Below are 18,431 nucleotides of genomic sequence, written 5' to 3' on the forward strand. Positions count from 1 at the left end.
CTGGAGAGGAGCCAGAGGTAGATGACAAGGAGAACCCCATTATAGAATTTCGGAGGAATAATATCCATTGGACATATGGATTGGAAATACAAACTTGGATAAAACTCAGACAACAGGGTAGTCTGAGGCACTTGGACAGGACATGGACATTGGATGACATGGCAGGAAAACCAGAAAGAGAGCAGAAGTAAGAAGTCTATTGATGAAAGAACTCAGGATTGTTCTTGGTGATTAAGCCAGAGAATCAGGATGTTCTCACATCTTTCAGTCGGTTGAACAAGATTAAAAACTCCTTCATGTTCTCATAGTGCAGAGGTTGGTAGAAAAAGCCTTGTCCAGGTCCCAGCTCACTGGAACGATTGGCAACCCTTCAGCCTTCAACCCACATAAGTCACATAAAGTGACTCAGATTGGAAATACATACTTACACCGCTCTGTCATTATTTAACCCACATGTTGTCTCTCGAACACCCATTCATGATTCAGGTTTGTCCAGTATGTGACTGTTACATGTTAATGATCCTCATTGGGGTGCCAATGAACAGTGATGATAATAAAACATGCTCTATTTCCACAGCTAGATGCCGGAGCCCCCCTGGAGCCCATCAAGGCCCACTGCTTCTCCCACAGCACCCCCATCGGTCTTGACTGCTTGGGCAGGAGGAGACAAATCTCTTATTCCTGTAAGTACCGACTCTGCTTCTGTTGGGTTTAGATTCTGGTGTCTTATTGTGGCAGCGTTTTTGACTGAGTGTTCGAACCTGTGCAGCTTTAGTCATCAGGGGCGATCGTGGCTCAAGAGTTGGGAGTTCGCCTTGTAATCGGAAGGTTGTCGGTTCGAGCCCCGGCTTGGACAGTCTCGGTCGTTGTGTCCTTGGGCAAGACACTTCACCCGTTGCCTACTGGTGGTGGTCAGAGGGCCCGGTGGCGCCAGTGTCCGGCAGCCTCGCCTCTGTCAGTGCGCCCCAGGGTGGCTGTGGCTACAATGTAGCTGCCATCAGCAGTGTGTGGATGGGTGGATGACTGGATATGTAAAGCGCTTTGGGGTCCTTAGGGACTAGTAAAGCGCTATATAAATACAGGCCATTTACCATTTACTTTTTTCAAGTAACTTGACCAACACTGATCATTAACAGCTCTCTGAGGTGAGGTTGGATTCCATCCTATTTTTAAAATGCAGAGGAACAAACCAAACTAAAGAAGCTTTACTCACAACTATCGATCTATTATGAAATTGCCATTTGTTAGCAGATTGTTAGAAAAATAATCAAAACTTTACTCAACAAATTACAGATTTTTTATCCTTTTCAGTCTCACTTTCAAAAGCAGCACTCATCTGAGGCTGCTATTGAAGGTCTATAATGATGTTTTGAAGCACAGCAGTGGTTAAAAATATTAAATTAACTGTTTATTTTATTACCTTCTTACTTATTTAACATGTCTTCCATTATGTCCTAAAGAAAAGTAGTTTTTAAAATCCATATATTTTCTTATTCCCGATATATGAACAGTATGTCATGTTCCTCTCCAGCATTTATACTAATGTATATTAGTTTTAGGTTTGCTGCAGAGAAGCATCCACACTTGCTCCGAGCTTGTATGGGTATGTTTGACATTGCTGTGTAGTTTAACATCAGCCCTTTTCACTCCCATGCCATTGTCTTTTATCCCCGTCACTGATACATTTGAATTGTTTACACAGGCTGTTGGGTCAAAGCACTGAACTCTGAGACCAGGTACCACATCCAGTGATGTCTGATTTTACCTTGTCTTTAGTTTGAAATGTGTCAGTGTTGGGTTGGTAATCATTCATGTACATATGAGGATGCAACAGAATCATTCAGGTCATTCTGAAGTCACGAGACCCTTACTCGACTCAAGGAATCTCGCAAATGAATGTTTTATTTTATTTATCGCTGAATTTGAAGCTGCAGTTTCAAATGACCTAAAACATTTTTGCACAATATTATCATCTGAAGTTTGGTTTGATCTTTAGAAAAATCTGTTTATGTTGGGTTTTTTTCTAGACTCTGCTATTATTAGGATATAAATGCATTAATTATGCTCAAAAGGTCACAGTTTGATCTCTTTAAAGGGAACTTTTGGGTCAAATAAATAAAAATAAAAGAAATGATGTTCACATGCAACAGTTGCTGTGCCCTCACTGCAGGAGCTTGAGCTGGCCTGTCACCCAGCCCACTCTGTCTTCCTTTTAAACGGACACTTTTCTGCCCAGCTGGACATCGCTGGGGTTTTGGTGCAAGTATCCTCTAAACAGGTGGATTATTTACATTTTTGTTCAGGGAACTTTAAACGCAGTATCAATAGACACTACAGTTACAAATGAAAAGATACTGAGCCCTTTCAGTCTACTATGGAGACTAATGATTTAGTATTGATATATGAAATACTTGGTAATTACTGCAAATTTCTTGTAGTTATTTCATATGTTGCACTTCCTTTTTGGTGTAAGTAGAAAGCGTGTCTCTGCAGTTTTCAGTCTTTGGACCGAACAGTTCTGACCTGTTCAGTCAGGGTCCGTTTGTTTCACACCTCTGATATAACTCTCTATATTAAACAGCATCATGTGTATACTATGCCTTATTTACAATGGTAGGAAACCCAGTTTGGCTTAAAAAAATCATTCCTGAAAACCAACAGAATATAGAGTGTGTGCATGTGCATATGTTTCTGCTTTGTCGTATGTTTTGGAGAGCAGGGGACTATATGAGACTGCGGGAGGGAAACCTTAATGGATTCTGCACCATTAGTGAGCCATCCAGGCTATCTGTAGCAGGCAAATGACACGATCGAGATGCAGAAACCCCCCTGCAGGACCCCTACTGATGTGAGCCTGGAAACAGAGTGAGCGATAGGGGGAGAGGGAGATGACTGTGTGATTTAATGTAAGGAAGCGAAGCAGCGTTCAAATTGATAAAGAGAGCAAGAGAAGCAGGAACAGAAAGAGAGGAGACGAGCGCTGTATCACTGGGGAGCAGAGAATCCAAGGGTGGAGTGGAGCGCTGCTACGGCTCTTCTATTCTGTGCATGGGAGGAGAAAGCGGGAAGTTGACAGCTGAAGCTTACCTCAGCAAATACCGCAGCAGATACCAGCCAAAAGGCTACCTCCTCCTCCTCCTCATCCTCCTCCTCCATTGTGCTGTCCGCTTGCCAGGAGAATAAACCATCTACTTAGCCGCTTCTCTTCATTTTCTTTATTTTCTCTTAGTTCTACTCCCCTTTTACATTTCCCTCCACCCCTTGTTGTTGGGTTTCCACACAGGGATGCGGACTCAGCAGGGCTCGGAGGGGGGCGTGCCGCTGCCAGGGGGCAGTTGTGGTAGTAGCGGCAGTGGCAGCTCTGGGCTGTCACCGGGCTCTGAATCAGACGGCGGGAGCCCAACAGGCAGAGGGGTAGACGGCATGGTGGACGGAGGTCTCGGAGTGGGTGTATGCAAGGGTGGAGGTGGAGGAGGAGGAGGCAGCTTGGGTGGCACTTTGAGGGGGGTCCTGTCTCGCTATTGGAGTTTGGAAAGTCTGCACTCCACCACAGGTAAGTGGTAGTGTGTTATTCCGGATTGGATGGGACTGGGTACGCTTTGCGTGAGTGCATGTCGTTCCAGCTGTTCAGCTGACACCCACTGACAGTGACGGTGCAGTACTAATATATTTGGGTGGGCCGGCTGCCGGATGCTTTAGTCATGCAGAGAGAGCCAGAAAATGCCAGCAGCTCTGTGTCCTGCTGTGCCCTTTCTTATGGTCTGAAATGTGTGTCCTTGTCTGCCACACAAAGGGTCTTCGCTGTGGAAATGCTTGTTGCACTTAATGCTGCACTGAACTCTCTGGGCTGGAGCTGGGATCACTGGAATCGTCTGTCTAAACTGGCACTGATGACATTTTTTTGGAAAGTCCCATATGATAAGACAGGCAGAGGGTTGACTTTTATGCACACTCATTTATCTTTGAGAAACATGAATATTTAACAAAATATGGTTGATTCAAACTGTCAAGGTTCTAATCTGATGTGAGAAATACAATTATAGCTTTAACCTTATTATACACACTGTGTTTTATTGCAACAAAAGAGTCTCTGATAATGAACCAGGTGTTATCTTTTTTGGTATTTTTAGTATTCTTTGAGGGGACTAAAAATAGTTCAAGACATGTTTAATAGCCTAAGCATGATTGAAAATATTGACAGTGTTATTAAAGGTTTAGCCCAAAAGTCTGACGCACTTGTCTTTGCATGCACCCGCGTTCCCTGTCATCAGTGTGTGTTCATGCACTTTGTACTGTTGTTAAATGCTAAACATGAGCTGCTGATGCTGTGGCATGTAGCCGGGCTCTCCCTCTTCAAAATGGCATCGCGTTAGTTGTTGTGACTCCCAGTTGTTGTCATTCCGGCTTTGTTTGTCCAGCTGTGTGCTTGTGCATGTGTGTATCCGTGTGTATGGCCCAGTTGTTGCTCATGTGGAGCTGACCTAAATCTGTAAACACAGTGACATTATGGGACATGTCTTCATTATAAGAATAAACAGCCAGTGATGTTCTGGAGAGAACATCACTGGCTGTTTGTGAGCTCGCCCTATCTCATTGGCTAAGCAGGGTTGGGCCTGCTTAGAACTTGAATGATGGACCACCTGGAAAACACCACCAGGTGTTTTAAGCTTGGCTCTGGCTTGTGCAATGGAGCAGGTCATTTACTAATCAGAAGGTTGGTGGTTTGATCCCTGGCAGCTCCCAGTCTGTATGGGTAAGATACTAAACCCGAGTTGCTCTCTGATGCGTCCACTGGAGTATGAATGTGGGTGACTGTTAGAAGAAAAAAGCATAGACAGAAAGTGCTTGTGTGAATGAGGCAGGCTCTATAAAGTGCTCAGGTAGAGCAGAAAGGAGATAGGAACCACTCCGGGGTGATTTAGGAAGTATTTATTGTTACTTTTGGACTTGTTGGTTGTCAACAGAATTATTTCTCTTAAAGTATCATGAAGAAATTCAAGAGCTACACAGTACAGAAGAAAAGATTTCAAAGACTTTAAAAACCAAAACTAGTGGGACGTGTTGGAATTGTACTCAAAGATTACTAGAAAGAGAAACTCTGCTTCTGCACAGGAGGCACCGTTAACCCTCACGTTAATAATAATAATAATAATACATTTTATTTGAAAGCGCCTTTCAAAACACTGAAGGTTGCTGTACACAGTAGAATAAAAGCAAGAAGTTTACAGAATCATAAAAGCATGAGACATAAACAAATAAAATAGGAGAGTGGAGAGGTTATGTGGGATAAGCTATTGAACGTTGTGTTCATTTGGTGTTAAACAATTTCAAAAACAACCATTCCATAAAAAACTATAACAATAGATACATTATCACCACTTGTTGTGTTAGATCTTTGTATCAACTTATGTTCTTGTGAACTTTACAGTTTCTGCATGTCTCATTAATCTGAGTTTAACTTTTGGATTATTTTCACTCTAAGAAGGATCAGTTGAAACATAGTAAACTGATCATCAGAGACCACTGTGGCTGAAAGTTTGCATCAATATTTGTTTTGAAACCATTTCAAGTTTTTATACAGTCACATAAAGTAACACCTGCGTTACTTTTACACCTATTTGTGTAAAGAGTAAATTATCCCCAAACCATACTGCCTTCTGACTCAGCTTGTGACTAAGAGCATAGGAGATGGAGGAACTGTCCCTTGAGACCTCCAATCAGTCTCCAGAACCACAAACCTCTCCTGGTTCTTTCACCAACACTATCAGTGGGTTTCCCAGTATAAACCTACATGTTCCAAGCATAACACATCCTGGCATCACATGTTGCAAAACCTTTATGCCACATTTACACTGCTTGCTTGGCATATACTGTTTGAAAGGGCAGTGTCCCCTAAAGCAACCAGACCGAACCAACTGAACTTCTCTCATCACAGCCATTTTTGTCTTGTTGACCACGACCTGGTCTTGTATCTGTCAAAGCAAATCACCCGTAACAACATGTACATTTTCTGGAGTGACATGATGGCCTGAAAAAATTGTCCGAGTGGACTCTGCATCCCATAAACTGCTGGTAGAGTCATTTCTGGATCTGTACTCACCACTCAAATCAAAGACTCATGCATGCGTTGATGTCTTTCTGACTTACCTCCTCCCAATCATCTTTGTAAAGCTGTTTCCCCTTCAAGTTGGTCAAGTTTACCAGTATGGCTTTGACTCAGGACTGAGTCCAGAACAGTTCAAAGCAGGATGTGATGTCATCAGTCCTGATGACAGTTTCAGTTGAAAGCCTACCTTCATTCTCGGGTGGGGATAAGTTCCCATTCTTTCACTTGAATGTGAGATCAACCTCTGCATGGCCATTCTCTTCATCACTGGATTCCTCCTCATCAATCCTTTCTTGGTCGGGTCAGATTATATTCCGTGTCAACTTCAGCTTCTAAAACTTCCTCATCTAATCCATCCTCATTGTCATCAAATATGAGAGCCTCACTGACCTGCCATGATGTTGCCACACAGCGAATGTGAGCAAGGCCCCCTAAAAGCATCATACAGCAAAGCTATGAGAAAAGTTCAATGTTGACACAATGTTGCAACTATCTGTGAGAGCTGCCAACACAGGAGCTGTTCCTGTGGAGGAGAGGCTCTACTGGGCAAAGATTCCCGTAGCGGTTGCCAGAGAAACCAAAGTGTTTGTATGTGTAAATATGAGTGTGCACATGCATGCTTGCTTGTGTTTGCCTGTATGACCATCTGACAGATAGGGATGGACCTGAACTCTGTTATTTACACTAATTATTGTCTCTCCCATGTCATTCTCTTCTTTCGTTGGACATTGTATGAACATAAAACAGGAAAAGGTGTGCATAGACAGAAACAAGAAAGAAGGCAACTGGAAAAGATGAAAACACAAAGAACAAAGCCAAAACATGTATATGTGTTGTATGTCATGTTTGTTGGCTACGAGGATAATAACCACAGTAATAACACCATCACCATTACTATTACTACTACTAACATTTAATTCAATTCAATTTTCAATTCAGTTTTATTTATACAGCGCCAAACCACAACAACGGTCGCCTCAAGCTGCTTTATATTGTAAGGTAGACTCTACAATAATACATACAGAGCAAAACCCGACAATCATATGACTCCCTGTGAGCAAGCACTTTGGCGACAGTGGGAAGGAAAAACTCCCTTTTAACAGGAAGTTGAGGTGTGTCATCTGACAAGGATGCCTCCTGGGCTCCTCTGGGTGAGCTGTTCCGGGCATGTCCCACCGGGAGGTGGTACTGCACTGCTCTGTTCTAGATGACTTAGCACTGCCTCGGGTTGCCCCCAGACCCTAAGGAGGGAGCCTGTTTATTAGGGGAGAAGGACACTGATCTAGTTGATGATGAATCTACATTGGTGACCTGGCTTGCCTTCCTAAATCACTTGGTCCGCATGTGGTCTCGGTCTAACCCACACAGATGCTGAGAAATCAGCAAGAGGGGAAAAAAGAAGAAAAAAGGGAGAAAGGATAAAAAAATGAATTAAAATAAGTTAACACTAATCAATACATTAAAAAGGAATTCCAAGGTGGGGCCAAGGTATTTATTTGTTTAACTAAAACATACTGTAGTATTCAAAACATGTGGACATGTGCATGGTTTCAGCCTACAATGAAGCACAGTGTTGGAGATGCAGGGATTCTGGATAATCTCTCAGTCACAGCCATGTAAACTATAGGACTGGGTGACACACCCATGTGGTGTGAAAGTCATTGCCTGAGCTCCCTGAAGCGCACTGTGAACGAGTGGCAATGCTACCCAAAGCCATTTGAAACATTTTCCTTTGAGGTGGGTCCTGTGAATTGTTTTATAAAGTGTAAATAGTAAGTGTGCATTTTTGGTCACAAAATGTTACTGCACATTTCTGTCCAGAGGTCAGCACTGGAAGAGTACTCCAGGTCACTTCCCCATTTGTATGATGATATACAACACATGATAGATACATCAATATTGGAAAATTGTAGTTTGGAGGTTATTTTTCTGGGGTGAGTGATTTTCATGGTCTCTTCAGTTAATCTGGAGGGAAGTAGTGGATTATTTGTTATGGTAGTCCTGGATTTGATTATAGATTGGACATTTTGTTTGCATTCCACCAGGCCGTCAGAGTTACACTAATTGTAATGTAGTTTGTTTTTTTTAGTGCAGAAATGTAGGAAAGAGAGACTAAAACTGACAAATGGTTGAGGTCAATTTTTCATACAGCACCAAATCACAACAACGGTCGCCTCAAGGCGCTTTGCATTGTAAGGCAGAGCCTACAATAATACACGTTGAGTTGGTTTTGTGCTATATTTACCTGGGTGAAGTGCACAGTGTTTTTCTCTGAGCGTCCAAAAGCCAGTCTGTGTAGGTTGAAGTGTCCAGTTAACTTTATCAAACTCCTCTTTTGCATCTAATGCTAGCATGATTATTATGGTATGGTGTTTAGAGGTAAGTTATGAAGTTGATTAATCTGTCATTTCAGGTTTTCATGAAGCTGGTTTGATTTTGGTATTTAGGTATTTATTTATTTATTGTCATTGTCAAGAAATTGCGTCTGGGGCTTCCATACAACCCAAAAAAAGAAGAAAATAATAAATACCCCTTAAAACCCAAGTGTACATATTTAACCCAGTGTGACTCCAATGCAATAAGACAATCCTTAGCAATAATGTTCGTAGAAATTCAGACAAAGACCTGAGAAACATGACAAAATACAACAATGCAACCCATTCAATATTATTGTACTGTGAGATATGATATCAGATATGATAGTTATCTATTTAAGAAAGAGGGGGGGGGGGGGGGGCAGGAGGGGGAAGAGAATAAAGATATGATGCACCAATGCAGACCAGTTCATTGCTATTAAGAAGTTGGATATGGTTATTGTCCGTGAGAGGGGGGCAGAGAGTTCAGGATGTATTCATGTTTGGGTAACGTTTTCTTTTTTAGTAGCTAGAGCTTTAGTGATTATTTTAATGTCTGTGTTTATTAATGAGAGAGAGCGATATGTTGGTTAGTTTTTAGTTGGAGAGTCATAATATCGCTTGGTATTATTTGTGTCATTACTCTGTGGGATCATGACAACATGATTTGGTAGAAGTATTTATAAAATTGTGCCGGAAATCCATTGTGATTTCATATTTGGCATTTACTAAGTGCTTTATGGAGTTCATCTATAGTAACAGGTTCATTCAACATGTCTGCTTGCTTTTTGGAAAGTCTGGGTCAATCTAAGTTTTCATTGAAAGTTTTCTACTTTGGGTTGTGGTCAGAAGAGTATAGCTGGCTATAAAAGGTTTTAAATATATTAATAATATTGAAAGTGTTTTGAAAAATCCCATTCACTAAGTATGATTGAGTGGATTGTTGTAAGGGAGTTACTGAGACAGAGAAAGCAATGCGTGAGAGGGATTGATGGAAAAATAAGTCTCTGGATGAAGGGTTGTTTTTCCTCCAGCTGTCATTGAGACCATAATGATTCATATATTGTTTTATGATATCTGTGGAACACCAAAGTCTTAAGCTACCAGGTGAGTGTCACCGGTCGAGTGTGGGACTGATAACTGTATTGAAGTGTCCAGCACTGATGATGTTGGTTGAATTGCACTCTAATGAAAATAGGTTGTAGAAGAAAGATGGGTCATTATTTCGACTGGCATGAATGTTTTATTTTCCTAACCTTCCACCTGGATCAATATGACTGAAGTACGTTACTCCCACAGAGTAGTGTTCTGGTGGAGTGGAAATTGAGTCTTACTAATTTAGAAGATCATCATGTAGCCTGGAGAAATAGTTTGCTGCTTTATAAGAAAGCCCTCCGCAAAGCCAGAACATCTTACTATTCATCACTGATTGAAGAAAATAAGAACAACCCCAGGTTTCTCTTCAGCTCTGTAGCCAGGCTGACAAACAGTCAGAGCTCTGTTGAGCCAACCATCCCTTTAACGTTAACTAGTAATGACTTCATGAACTTCTTCACTAATAAAATTCTTATCATTAGAGAAAAAATTACCAGTAATCATCCCACAGATGTAATATTATCTACAGCTACTCTTAGTACCATTCATGTTAAGTTAGACTCTTTTTCTCCAATTGATCTTTCTGAGGTAACTTCAATAATTACTTCCTCCAAACCATCAACGTGTCTTTTAGACCCCATTCCTACAAAACTGCTCAAAGAAGTCCTGCCATTAATTAATTCTTCGATCTTAAATATGATCAACCTATCTCTAATGATCGGCTATGTACCACAGGCCTTCAAGCTGGCTGTAGTTAAACCTTTACTCAAAAAGCATCTCTAGACCCAGCAGTCTTAGCTAATTATAGGCCAATCTCCAACCTTCCTTTCATATCAAACATCCTTGAAAGAGTAGTTGTCAAACAGCTAACAGATCATCTGCAGAGGTTTATTTGAAGAGTTTCAGTCAGGTTTCAGAGCTCATCACAGCACAGAAACAGCTTTAGTGAAGGTTACAAATGATCTTCTTATGGCCTCTGACAGTGGACTCATCTCTGTGCTTGTCCTGCTAGACCTCAGTGCAGCGTTCGATACTGTCGACCATAATATCCTATTAGAGCGATTAGAACATGCTGTAGGTATTACAGGTACTGCACTGCAGTGGTTTGTATCATATCTATCTAATAGACTCCAGTTTGTGCATGTAAATGCACTACCGCACTCCTGCTTTACAGGTGAAAATAGAGCAACAGGAACGCTGAGTCTTTGACTTTATTTATTTTCTGCTGTGTTTTACTTGCATCTATTTGAAAGACTGAGTGTAAACACAAAAAATATTTTATTTTATGTGCTGGAATGTGCAGAAAATAGGTTTAAGCAACAAAACGCTGCAAACCACAACACAATTAAATATAAATTAAAATATGAAAACAAAAAGAACATGCACATTCTCTGTCATATGGACCTGCATGAATAAACTTTCTGAATCCTTTATCATCTGCAACTGAAAATAGTTGTGGATGATTACTATACCTTTCTAATGTGACCTTGTTGTCCCTGGCTCTCTCTCTCTCTCCCTCCCGCTCTGTTCCTGTGCTACTGTGAGTGTAACTACCGCCCCTCCCCCCTCTGCCCAGCGCAAAGCACAAGGCTGGCGTGCAGAATGAAGCGGGAAAAAAGTGCGAGAGAGAGAGAGAGAGAGAGTAAGAAAAAAAACAAACACGTGACGGCTCGTGATAAGGAGCCGGCTCACGTCGTTCATGTCAAAGATCCGGCTCTAAGAGCCGTTTCGTTTGTGACCGACACATCACTACCACAGACACAAAGCCCTGACCTAAACCTTACGTTTCTTCAGTATAGAGATTGACAGACCACGTGACTTTCGCGCATTGCATGCCGGTAACTCGTGGCAAAACAATCCAAGTACCGCATCAAATGCAAGCATTTGCAGCACCACAAAACGTTCATTCTTCGGTTCCAATAAATTCTTGCTCTTTCTTTGCCCCCCAAAATGTTATGTACAAAACGTGTACAATGCCGGTCCGTACAAAGACAGACTTGATGAAAAGTCAAAGAAAAGATACGAGGAAAAAAATCAAAGGTGTGAAAGGGTTAGATCCTTACGAGCACACAGAGGGACAAAAGACGTTAGCGTGCTGCCCAACTTTCACCACGCTCATATTTATAATTATACGGTTCTTGTGAGTGCATACACTCATGAAGTTTAGTAACTTCAGGTCACTGCAACAAGCCCAGGTACAGTTTACCGACGGATGGGTGCAGGACCTTGAAATGCACCGTGTAGAAAGTAAAGACCATCGTACATATCATAAGTTTACCAGTCTCACAAATCGTCTTCATAAATACACATTCGTTAACAGTTTATTAATATAACCTTTGAGCTCAACAATAATTAATTAGTAGTGGAAATAATTTCTGGTAGCATCACAGAAATGTAGCAGTGACAACAATATTGTATGCTGTAATCGTACTGGACAATTAGTGGTACAAAACAACTGTTTTATCCTGTGAATAAAAGTATATGTTTTTGTCAATGTACCATAATAACAGAAGCGAAACGCAATATTGAGTCAGGACAATTCACTATTTATGCACAATAAACAAAGGAGCATAGCGCGACAATTTCTGTTCAGCGCCAGACTTGCTTGTAACCTATATCACCAATTATGTTATGAAAATGACGTATTAACTACAACAGCAGACTGACCTTTGTGTAAATGCTTGGAGCAGACTAACCTGTGAGCTGGAGTGTTCTGGGACGTTATATTTGGTCTTTGAATGGCTGCAATCCAGTCGCGTCTTTGTTACTTCGGAAACACGGCTCGAACAATTTCTCTTCAACGACGTAATCCGATAACAACCGATCTCTTTACCCGTCGGCTTCCCGTGGCTGTCATGTGACCGGCTATTGCAGTTAATAATACAACAGCTTCTTGACATTTTTGTGTTTCTTTTTATCGCTGTGTAACTGATTTCAATTGAAAGCCTGCGTGCGCTAGTACCTCTTGCCACGAGTTCCCAGAATCCTTTGCGGTTTTACCCCTGAGTGACGTCACATTTTCAATCTCTATATCTGATGCCTAATCCTAAACCACTTTTACCAATCTGACCTGTTTTCTTCTTGTACCTACCCTGTGCTTTGCTACCCCAATGAAAAAAAAATCTCAGAAAATGCCAGAAAAGAGGTTGTGTGTAAACAAGTCTTTGTCCAATCTTTGCACTCATTCTCCTCTTTTGTGTTCCTGTGAATTAAAATAATGCCAGGTGGCAACAGTGTGGCACACTGTAGCATCCAAGCACACACTGGCAACTGTTCTCATCCATGAGCAAGTGAGGGGACGGGGGAAAGGATGTCTAAAAGCATCCATCACAAAAATGGGAGGCATGGTGCTTTCTGGGAAATAGGTCACCCTTAAAACAGCCATTTAGCCTGAGGTGTTTTTGTGCACTACTTGTTCTGAAGTTACTTATCTTAGAGAAGGATGAGGGGACAGTGGACACAAATAGATAAATGCATCAGTTTTATTCATTTGTTACCGATTCCCTTATTATTACTCATTACAGTAGAATGTGACATAGATAACGTAAACAGCATATATTCAGTAGCTATTTTAACTGAGTCTTACTTTTCTCCACGAGATCTGGTTGAGCCCATTTTGTTGCTGATTAAATGAAACAGTCTCTCCAAAAGTATCTGCTATGGCTAATCACCATTAATGTAGTTATAGCTATAGTATAGCAATATAAACTTAAATTGTCTGCTATTTAATATGTTATTTTTATGTTATGTTATTTTTCTATTTTTTGGACTTATGCCAGACGGATGGACAAAGAACGATAAATATTTGTTTAATATTTTACTGGCAGCAGGCAAAAAGAGCCATCACAAAAACTTGCTTTCTTCTGAGAGCCCAACTATGAACATGTGGATGGACATCACAATGGACATTTACATGATGGAGAAAATGACAGCAGATGTGAACTATGATGAAAGAAATGGATGGACTATATAAAAACATGCAGGCCAGATTTTGATTTTGACTGTGTTAACTATTAGAGGATATATTAGTTATATTAATGGAAACAAAAACTCCCTACATGCCTTTTTTTTTGTATTTTTATTTTATTTTTTTTCTTTCTGTTTTGCTTCTTTTTTTCTTCTTTCATTCCTTTTGTATGGATATTTTAGTTGTTTAAAAACAGGAAAAAAAGAAAAATACATGTAGTAACAAATTGCTGAAGTTGATGGTATTGTACAGTGATTCCTAAATGTCAATTAAAAAGAAGTTATTTTTAACTGGTGTGCTGACTTAGTAAAACTTTGTTAAACTCTATTTTCTAAGTACACAAAGACACTAACGTGTTTTTTTATTATCACATGCCATATTCAGTTGCTTGCTTTTCATTTTACACTTTTAATCATGTAATAGTTCATGTCTAGGTTTTACAGGGTGTTCTGTGACTGCTCATTAAAAAACAACTGATTTTAATTTGCCCATTTCCCTTCCAAAATCTTCTCTTTGGATAGCTCTGTATGTCTGCACAGCTGGTATTTTTAGTTTTTAGTTCTGCCCAATTGCAAATAGATACGCTCTATGTGTTTTCCTCCATTGTTTCCAACTGTTCAACTTTAAATTAATCTTGGGAAAAGGAACTAAATTATGTGATGAGCAAAGATTTTGTTGGTTTGGCCAAAAATCTCCTTTCTTTTTAATACACCATGTGGTGGTAAATGCTATAGTTTAAGTGTTTTGCACTTGTGGCTGTTTCTGTGCAACTCTACACTGACAATCTGCTCTGTGGTGCATCAGTTAAAAGTGAGAAGGATGCTCCTGGTCATACTCCTGAACTAATGTGTCATCGTCCACTGACATAAGCTGATGACTGCTGTCTGTTTAGTGTTCCCCTTGGTACAAAAACACAAATGTTTATATTCATGTGATCAGAGCAGGACTTTTACAGAGTGATAAAAAATACCCAAGCTTTAAAAAGAACTTTAAAAACTTTTTCACTTTTACGAAGGTTAAAACAGTAAAATTCAAATCTCTGTATTTGATTTGAGAGAAATGAGCCAATGAGTCAGTAAGCCTGACTTTCCAAGCATCTCTGGCAGGAGGGTCCCCTATCCCCCACAAGACATTCAACATCTGCTCTGGGTTCCTGGCTGGCTGAGGCTCTGCCGATCCCTGCACCCGTTCCAGCTCCTCGGGTGGAGACAGCAGTTGCCCAGCATTTGCCGGTGCCTGTTCCGGTGTCCAAGGTCAGAGCAGCTGTGACCCGGCCTTCTCAAACACCTGTACCTACTCCTTGCATGGGAGTGGCTGGTTTCCGGTCTGCTCTGCCACCCATGCCAGTCCCTGAGGTGAGGCCCACCAAGACACAGCTGACCTCCGCACCTATATCTACTCCTCGGGTGGGAGTGACTAGTGTCCTGCAGGTGCCTGCACCCATTCCTATTCTCGCTGGAGGGTCGGCCGAGCCCATCCAGCATCCTGCTGCATTGCCTGCAGCTTCACCACCTGCTGCGTCCGCTGAGGGCTCTTGTGAGTTTATTCAGCCACCTCCTGCTCCACCACCTGTGGCTTCCACGCCGTCGCCTGCTGCACTACCACCTACTTCTTTGCCTACTGTTGCCATGGCGCCATCTGGTCTAGCTCCAGCGCCCGTATCTGATCCTGCCTCGTATGGTCCTGCCTCTGCCAAGTCATGTCCAGCGCGCTTGACACGCCAAGCCACCAGAGGATTTCTGTGCATGTTTACACCACCATCGACCGCCTGCCAAGCCGCCTGAGGGTTGTTGTTGTCCATGTCCAGCGCGGCCTGCTCATCCACATCCACATCCAGCGCGGACTGCTCGTCCACATCCTACTTGTCCATGTCCAGCACACCGTCGCTGGCCACTTCCTGGCTGTCAGCTGCTTCCAGGCGGCCAAGCTCCGGACCTCTTTAGTTATGGACTCTTGTGCTGCTGACCTCCGGGTCGGTCCCCTGAACTGTCTTCTTGGGACTCTGTTTTGTTTCCTGTTTTTCTTTGTTCAATGTGTTTAGTTTTACTCTTCCACTGTGATGTTGTTATGTTCATTTGTGTCAGCTGTTTCCCCATGTGTTTCTGCTTCCCCTGATCACCTCCTGTGTGTTTGTTTTCATACATTCCTTGTCAGGTCATCTGTTGTTTCTTGCCATGTTTCCAGGTTTCATCTCCAGGTTTGTTTAGGTTCATGTCAGGGTTCTTCATGTTGTTTTTTAGTTCTCCCAGTTTAGGTTAATATTTAGTTTTGCATCAGTTTGCCTTGCCTTTTGTCTTGCACCTTTTTAAAAAAAAATCAGCCTTATTAAACGACCTTTTGTTAATATCAAGTTTTGTTCCACGTTCTTTTGTGTCTGCATTTGGGTCTACTATTCTCAATTCATACAGTCCGACTACAGTCCGATACCGACTGTATACAGTCATACAGTCGGTACATTTATTTATTTATTTATTAACCTTTATCTAACCAGGAAGATCCCATTGAGATTAAAAACCTCTTTTTCAAGGGAGACCTGGCCAAGATAGGCAGCAGCAGATGTCTCACAGTTACAGAAATTACTCAAACACAGGCAGCAACAACACACATGCAACAATAAGTGAAAGAATACAAATAAAAAAAATAATAAAATTCAATAAAATTCAAATAAAAATAAAAAAGTCAGTTAAAATGACAATCAATCTAATTGAAACAGTTACATGTTATGGACTTGGCCTCAAGGATTCGTAGTTTAGATTTAAAAGCACTTAATGAAATGAATTCAGTCATTTTCCTTCTGCAGTTTGTTCCAGGCCAAGGGTGCTAAATGGACAAAAGCTCTTTTACCAAGTTCAGTTCGGGCAAATGGAACAGAAAGCAACAAGTAACCATGCGGACGAAGAGAATACCGACCAGCATGTTTCATTACAAGCAGGGAACATAGATAAGAAGGCAGCAACCCAAGTATCGCCTTATATATAAAACTGTAGAAATGAGAATTCCTCCGACTTACCAAAGCAGGCCATCCTACCTGAGAGTATAACTCACAGTGGTGAGTCTGAAATTTACAGTTAGTGATGAACCTCAGAGAAGCATCTGAGCTGCCTCTGAAGTCCCACAGGCTACCCACACCTGATAGGACTCCTGGTGGCTCCCTTCACCTCTGGTGTCCACCATTTGGTTTGGGGACTACCACCACGACAGGCACCAACCACCTTGCAGCCGCAGCTCAGTGCAGTGTCTTTGACAAGGAGGTGCTGAACATGTTCCCAGTCTGAATGCTGTTGAAGCTCTGCTGGAGGTGTGCATTGAAGATCTTGCAGACCGGGGCCTCTGTCAGGCATTCTCAGTGTACCCTCACTGTACGTTTAGGTGCACCAGGTCTGTACAGTATCCTCCCCCGCCACCTGATCCAACTCATCACCAGGTGGTGATCAGCTGACAGCTCAACCCCTCTCTTCAATCGTATGTCCAGAGCATATGGTCGCAGATCTGATGATGCAATTACAAAATCACCCTGCGTCCTTATGGACACCCTCATATTCGAACATGGTGTTCTTTATGGACAAACTGTGGTTTGCCCAGAAGTCCAGTAACAGACCACTGCTCGGGTTCAGATCTGGGAAGCCGTTCCTCCTAGTCACGCCCCTCCAAGTCTCACGGTCGTTGCTCAGGTGAGTGTTGAAGTCTCCCAGTAGGACAACAGAGTCCCCAGGTGGAGCACCCTCAAGCACCCCACCCAGGGACTCCAAGAAGGTCGGGTACTCTGAACAGTTACCCACTTATACCTCCAGGATAAGTGGGTGAAGATAGGGACTTCACCAAACTAGAAGAGGATGTTCTAGCAAAATGCTAAACTAGCCAAATCTCCACAACAGCTACCCATTGTGGACCATAGTAGATCACAACTGTAGCCTCTCTCCAGTGTAGAAATACTTCCTTCCAGCCTTACCATTCAGGAAATGTAGAGTAGAGGAGCTAGGAATCGACCACCTCCTGAGCCACACCCACCCAATGAAGGGATCATAGGCTCTGTAATGAATCAGTAAACTGTGTCTGGGTCCCATCAATATGGTTCTACACTGCAGAAAATTGCAGTTTTTTATTTAATAAAAACTAGCTAATGTCACAGGTCCATCAGTAATGTGTGTCTTATTTATTCCTTCATATTTTTTTAATATCAGTAGCACTATTGTTTGATGTAAATGTTGCATGACATCACCTGGTCTAGTTGTTGGACAACTAACACTCAAGTGGCCTTTAGTGGTCTTCTCCTATGTGGATTTCACCTTTGGTTGCAACCTGCACAGTAATACAGACAGATTCCACCTCATAGACGCACCACCATCAGCTATGTACCGTCACTCACCTCTCCATGTCAACTCAGAAAATTACCTGATTGGATAGTGGGATTTTCAGTAGAGACAAAGAATCCTAGTATTCCCTTCATCAGACCTAATTATTTTTGCATGATATTGAGATTTAGAGCATCCTTATACTGGGACACGTGTTCTGATAAATATTCTTATGAACAACAAGACCAGTCTTTGTCACGGCGAGGTGCGCCGATAAGTTTAGTTTACAGGACCCAGAAGCAGACACTGAAAGGCGGAGTTGCTGGCTGAACAGAAGACGATCCTTTAGTTGGATGTTGGCACATGAAAAAGCATGAAGCTATGAAAACTAAGAAAACTGTGAACACTCAGAAAACTAAAGGACTAAGAAACTCAATGAAAATACTATGACAAACTATGAACACTGAGTAAACTATAACGAAACACTCTGGGGAAGCAAACAGACGACCTGACAACGAAACATAGAAAACAGAGGACTTAAATACACACATGAGGTGACAAGGATGAACATAACGATGCACAGGAAATGTAAACTCAAACACAATGACATGAAAACT

General features: G+C 41.8%; 1 protein-coding gene across 2 annotated transcripts in view; it reads left to right on the forward strand.

Annotated features, from left to right (window-relative positions):
• LOC146624948 (rho guanine nucleotide exchange factor 4-like) overlaps positions 1-18,431 on the forward strand; it is a 119,858-nt gene that overhangs the window by 34,247 nt on the left and 67,180 nt on the right. The window contains exon 5 of one of the 2 annotated variants that reach the window (XM_085361861.1): positions 578-683. In XM_085361861.1, the coding sequence (XP_085217987.1) occupies positions 578-683 (106 nt within the window). Of the gene's footprint in view, positions 1-577; positions 684-3,285; positions 3,554-18,431 lie in introns of those variants that run through there. The other variant, XM_085361862.1, reaches the window with a different exon arrangement.

The sequence above is a fragment of the Diplotaxodon limnothrissa genome, linkage group LG9 (genome assembly GCF_057381915.1).
Source record: "Diplotaxodon limnothrissa isolate DT_005_m linkage group LG9, D_limnothrissa_male_GT1.1, whole genome shotgun sequence".
NCBI classification, from domain to species: domain Eukaryota; kingdom Metazoa; phylum Chordata; class Actinopteri; order Cichliformes; family Cichlidae; genus Diplotaxodon; species Diplotaxodon limnothrissa.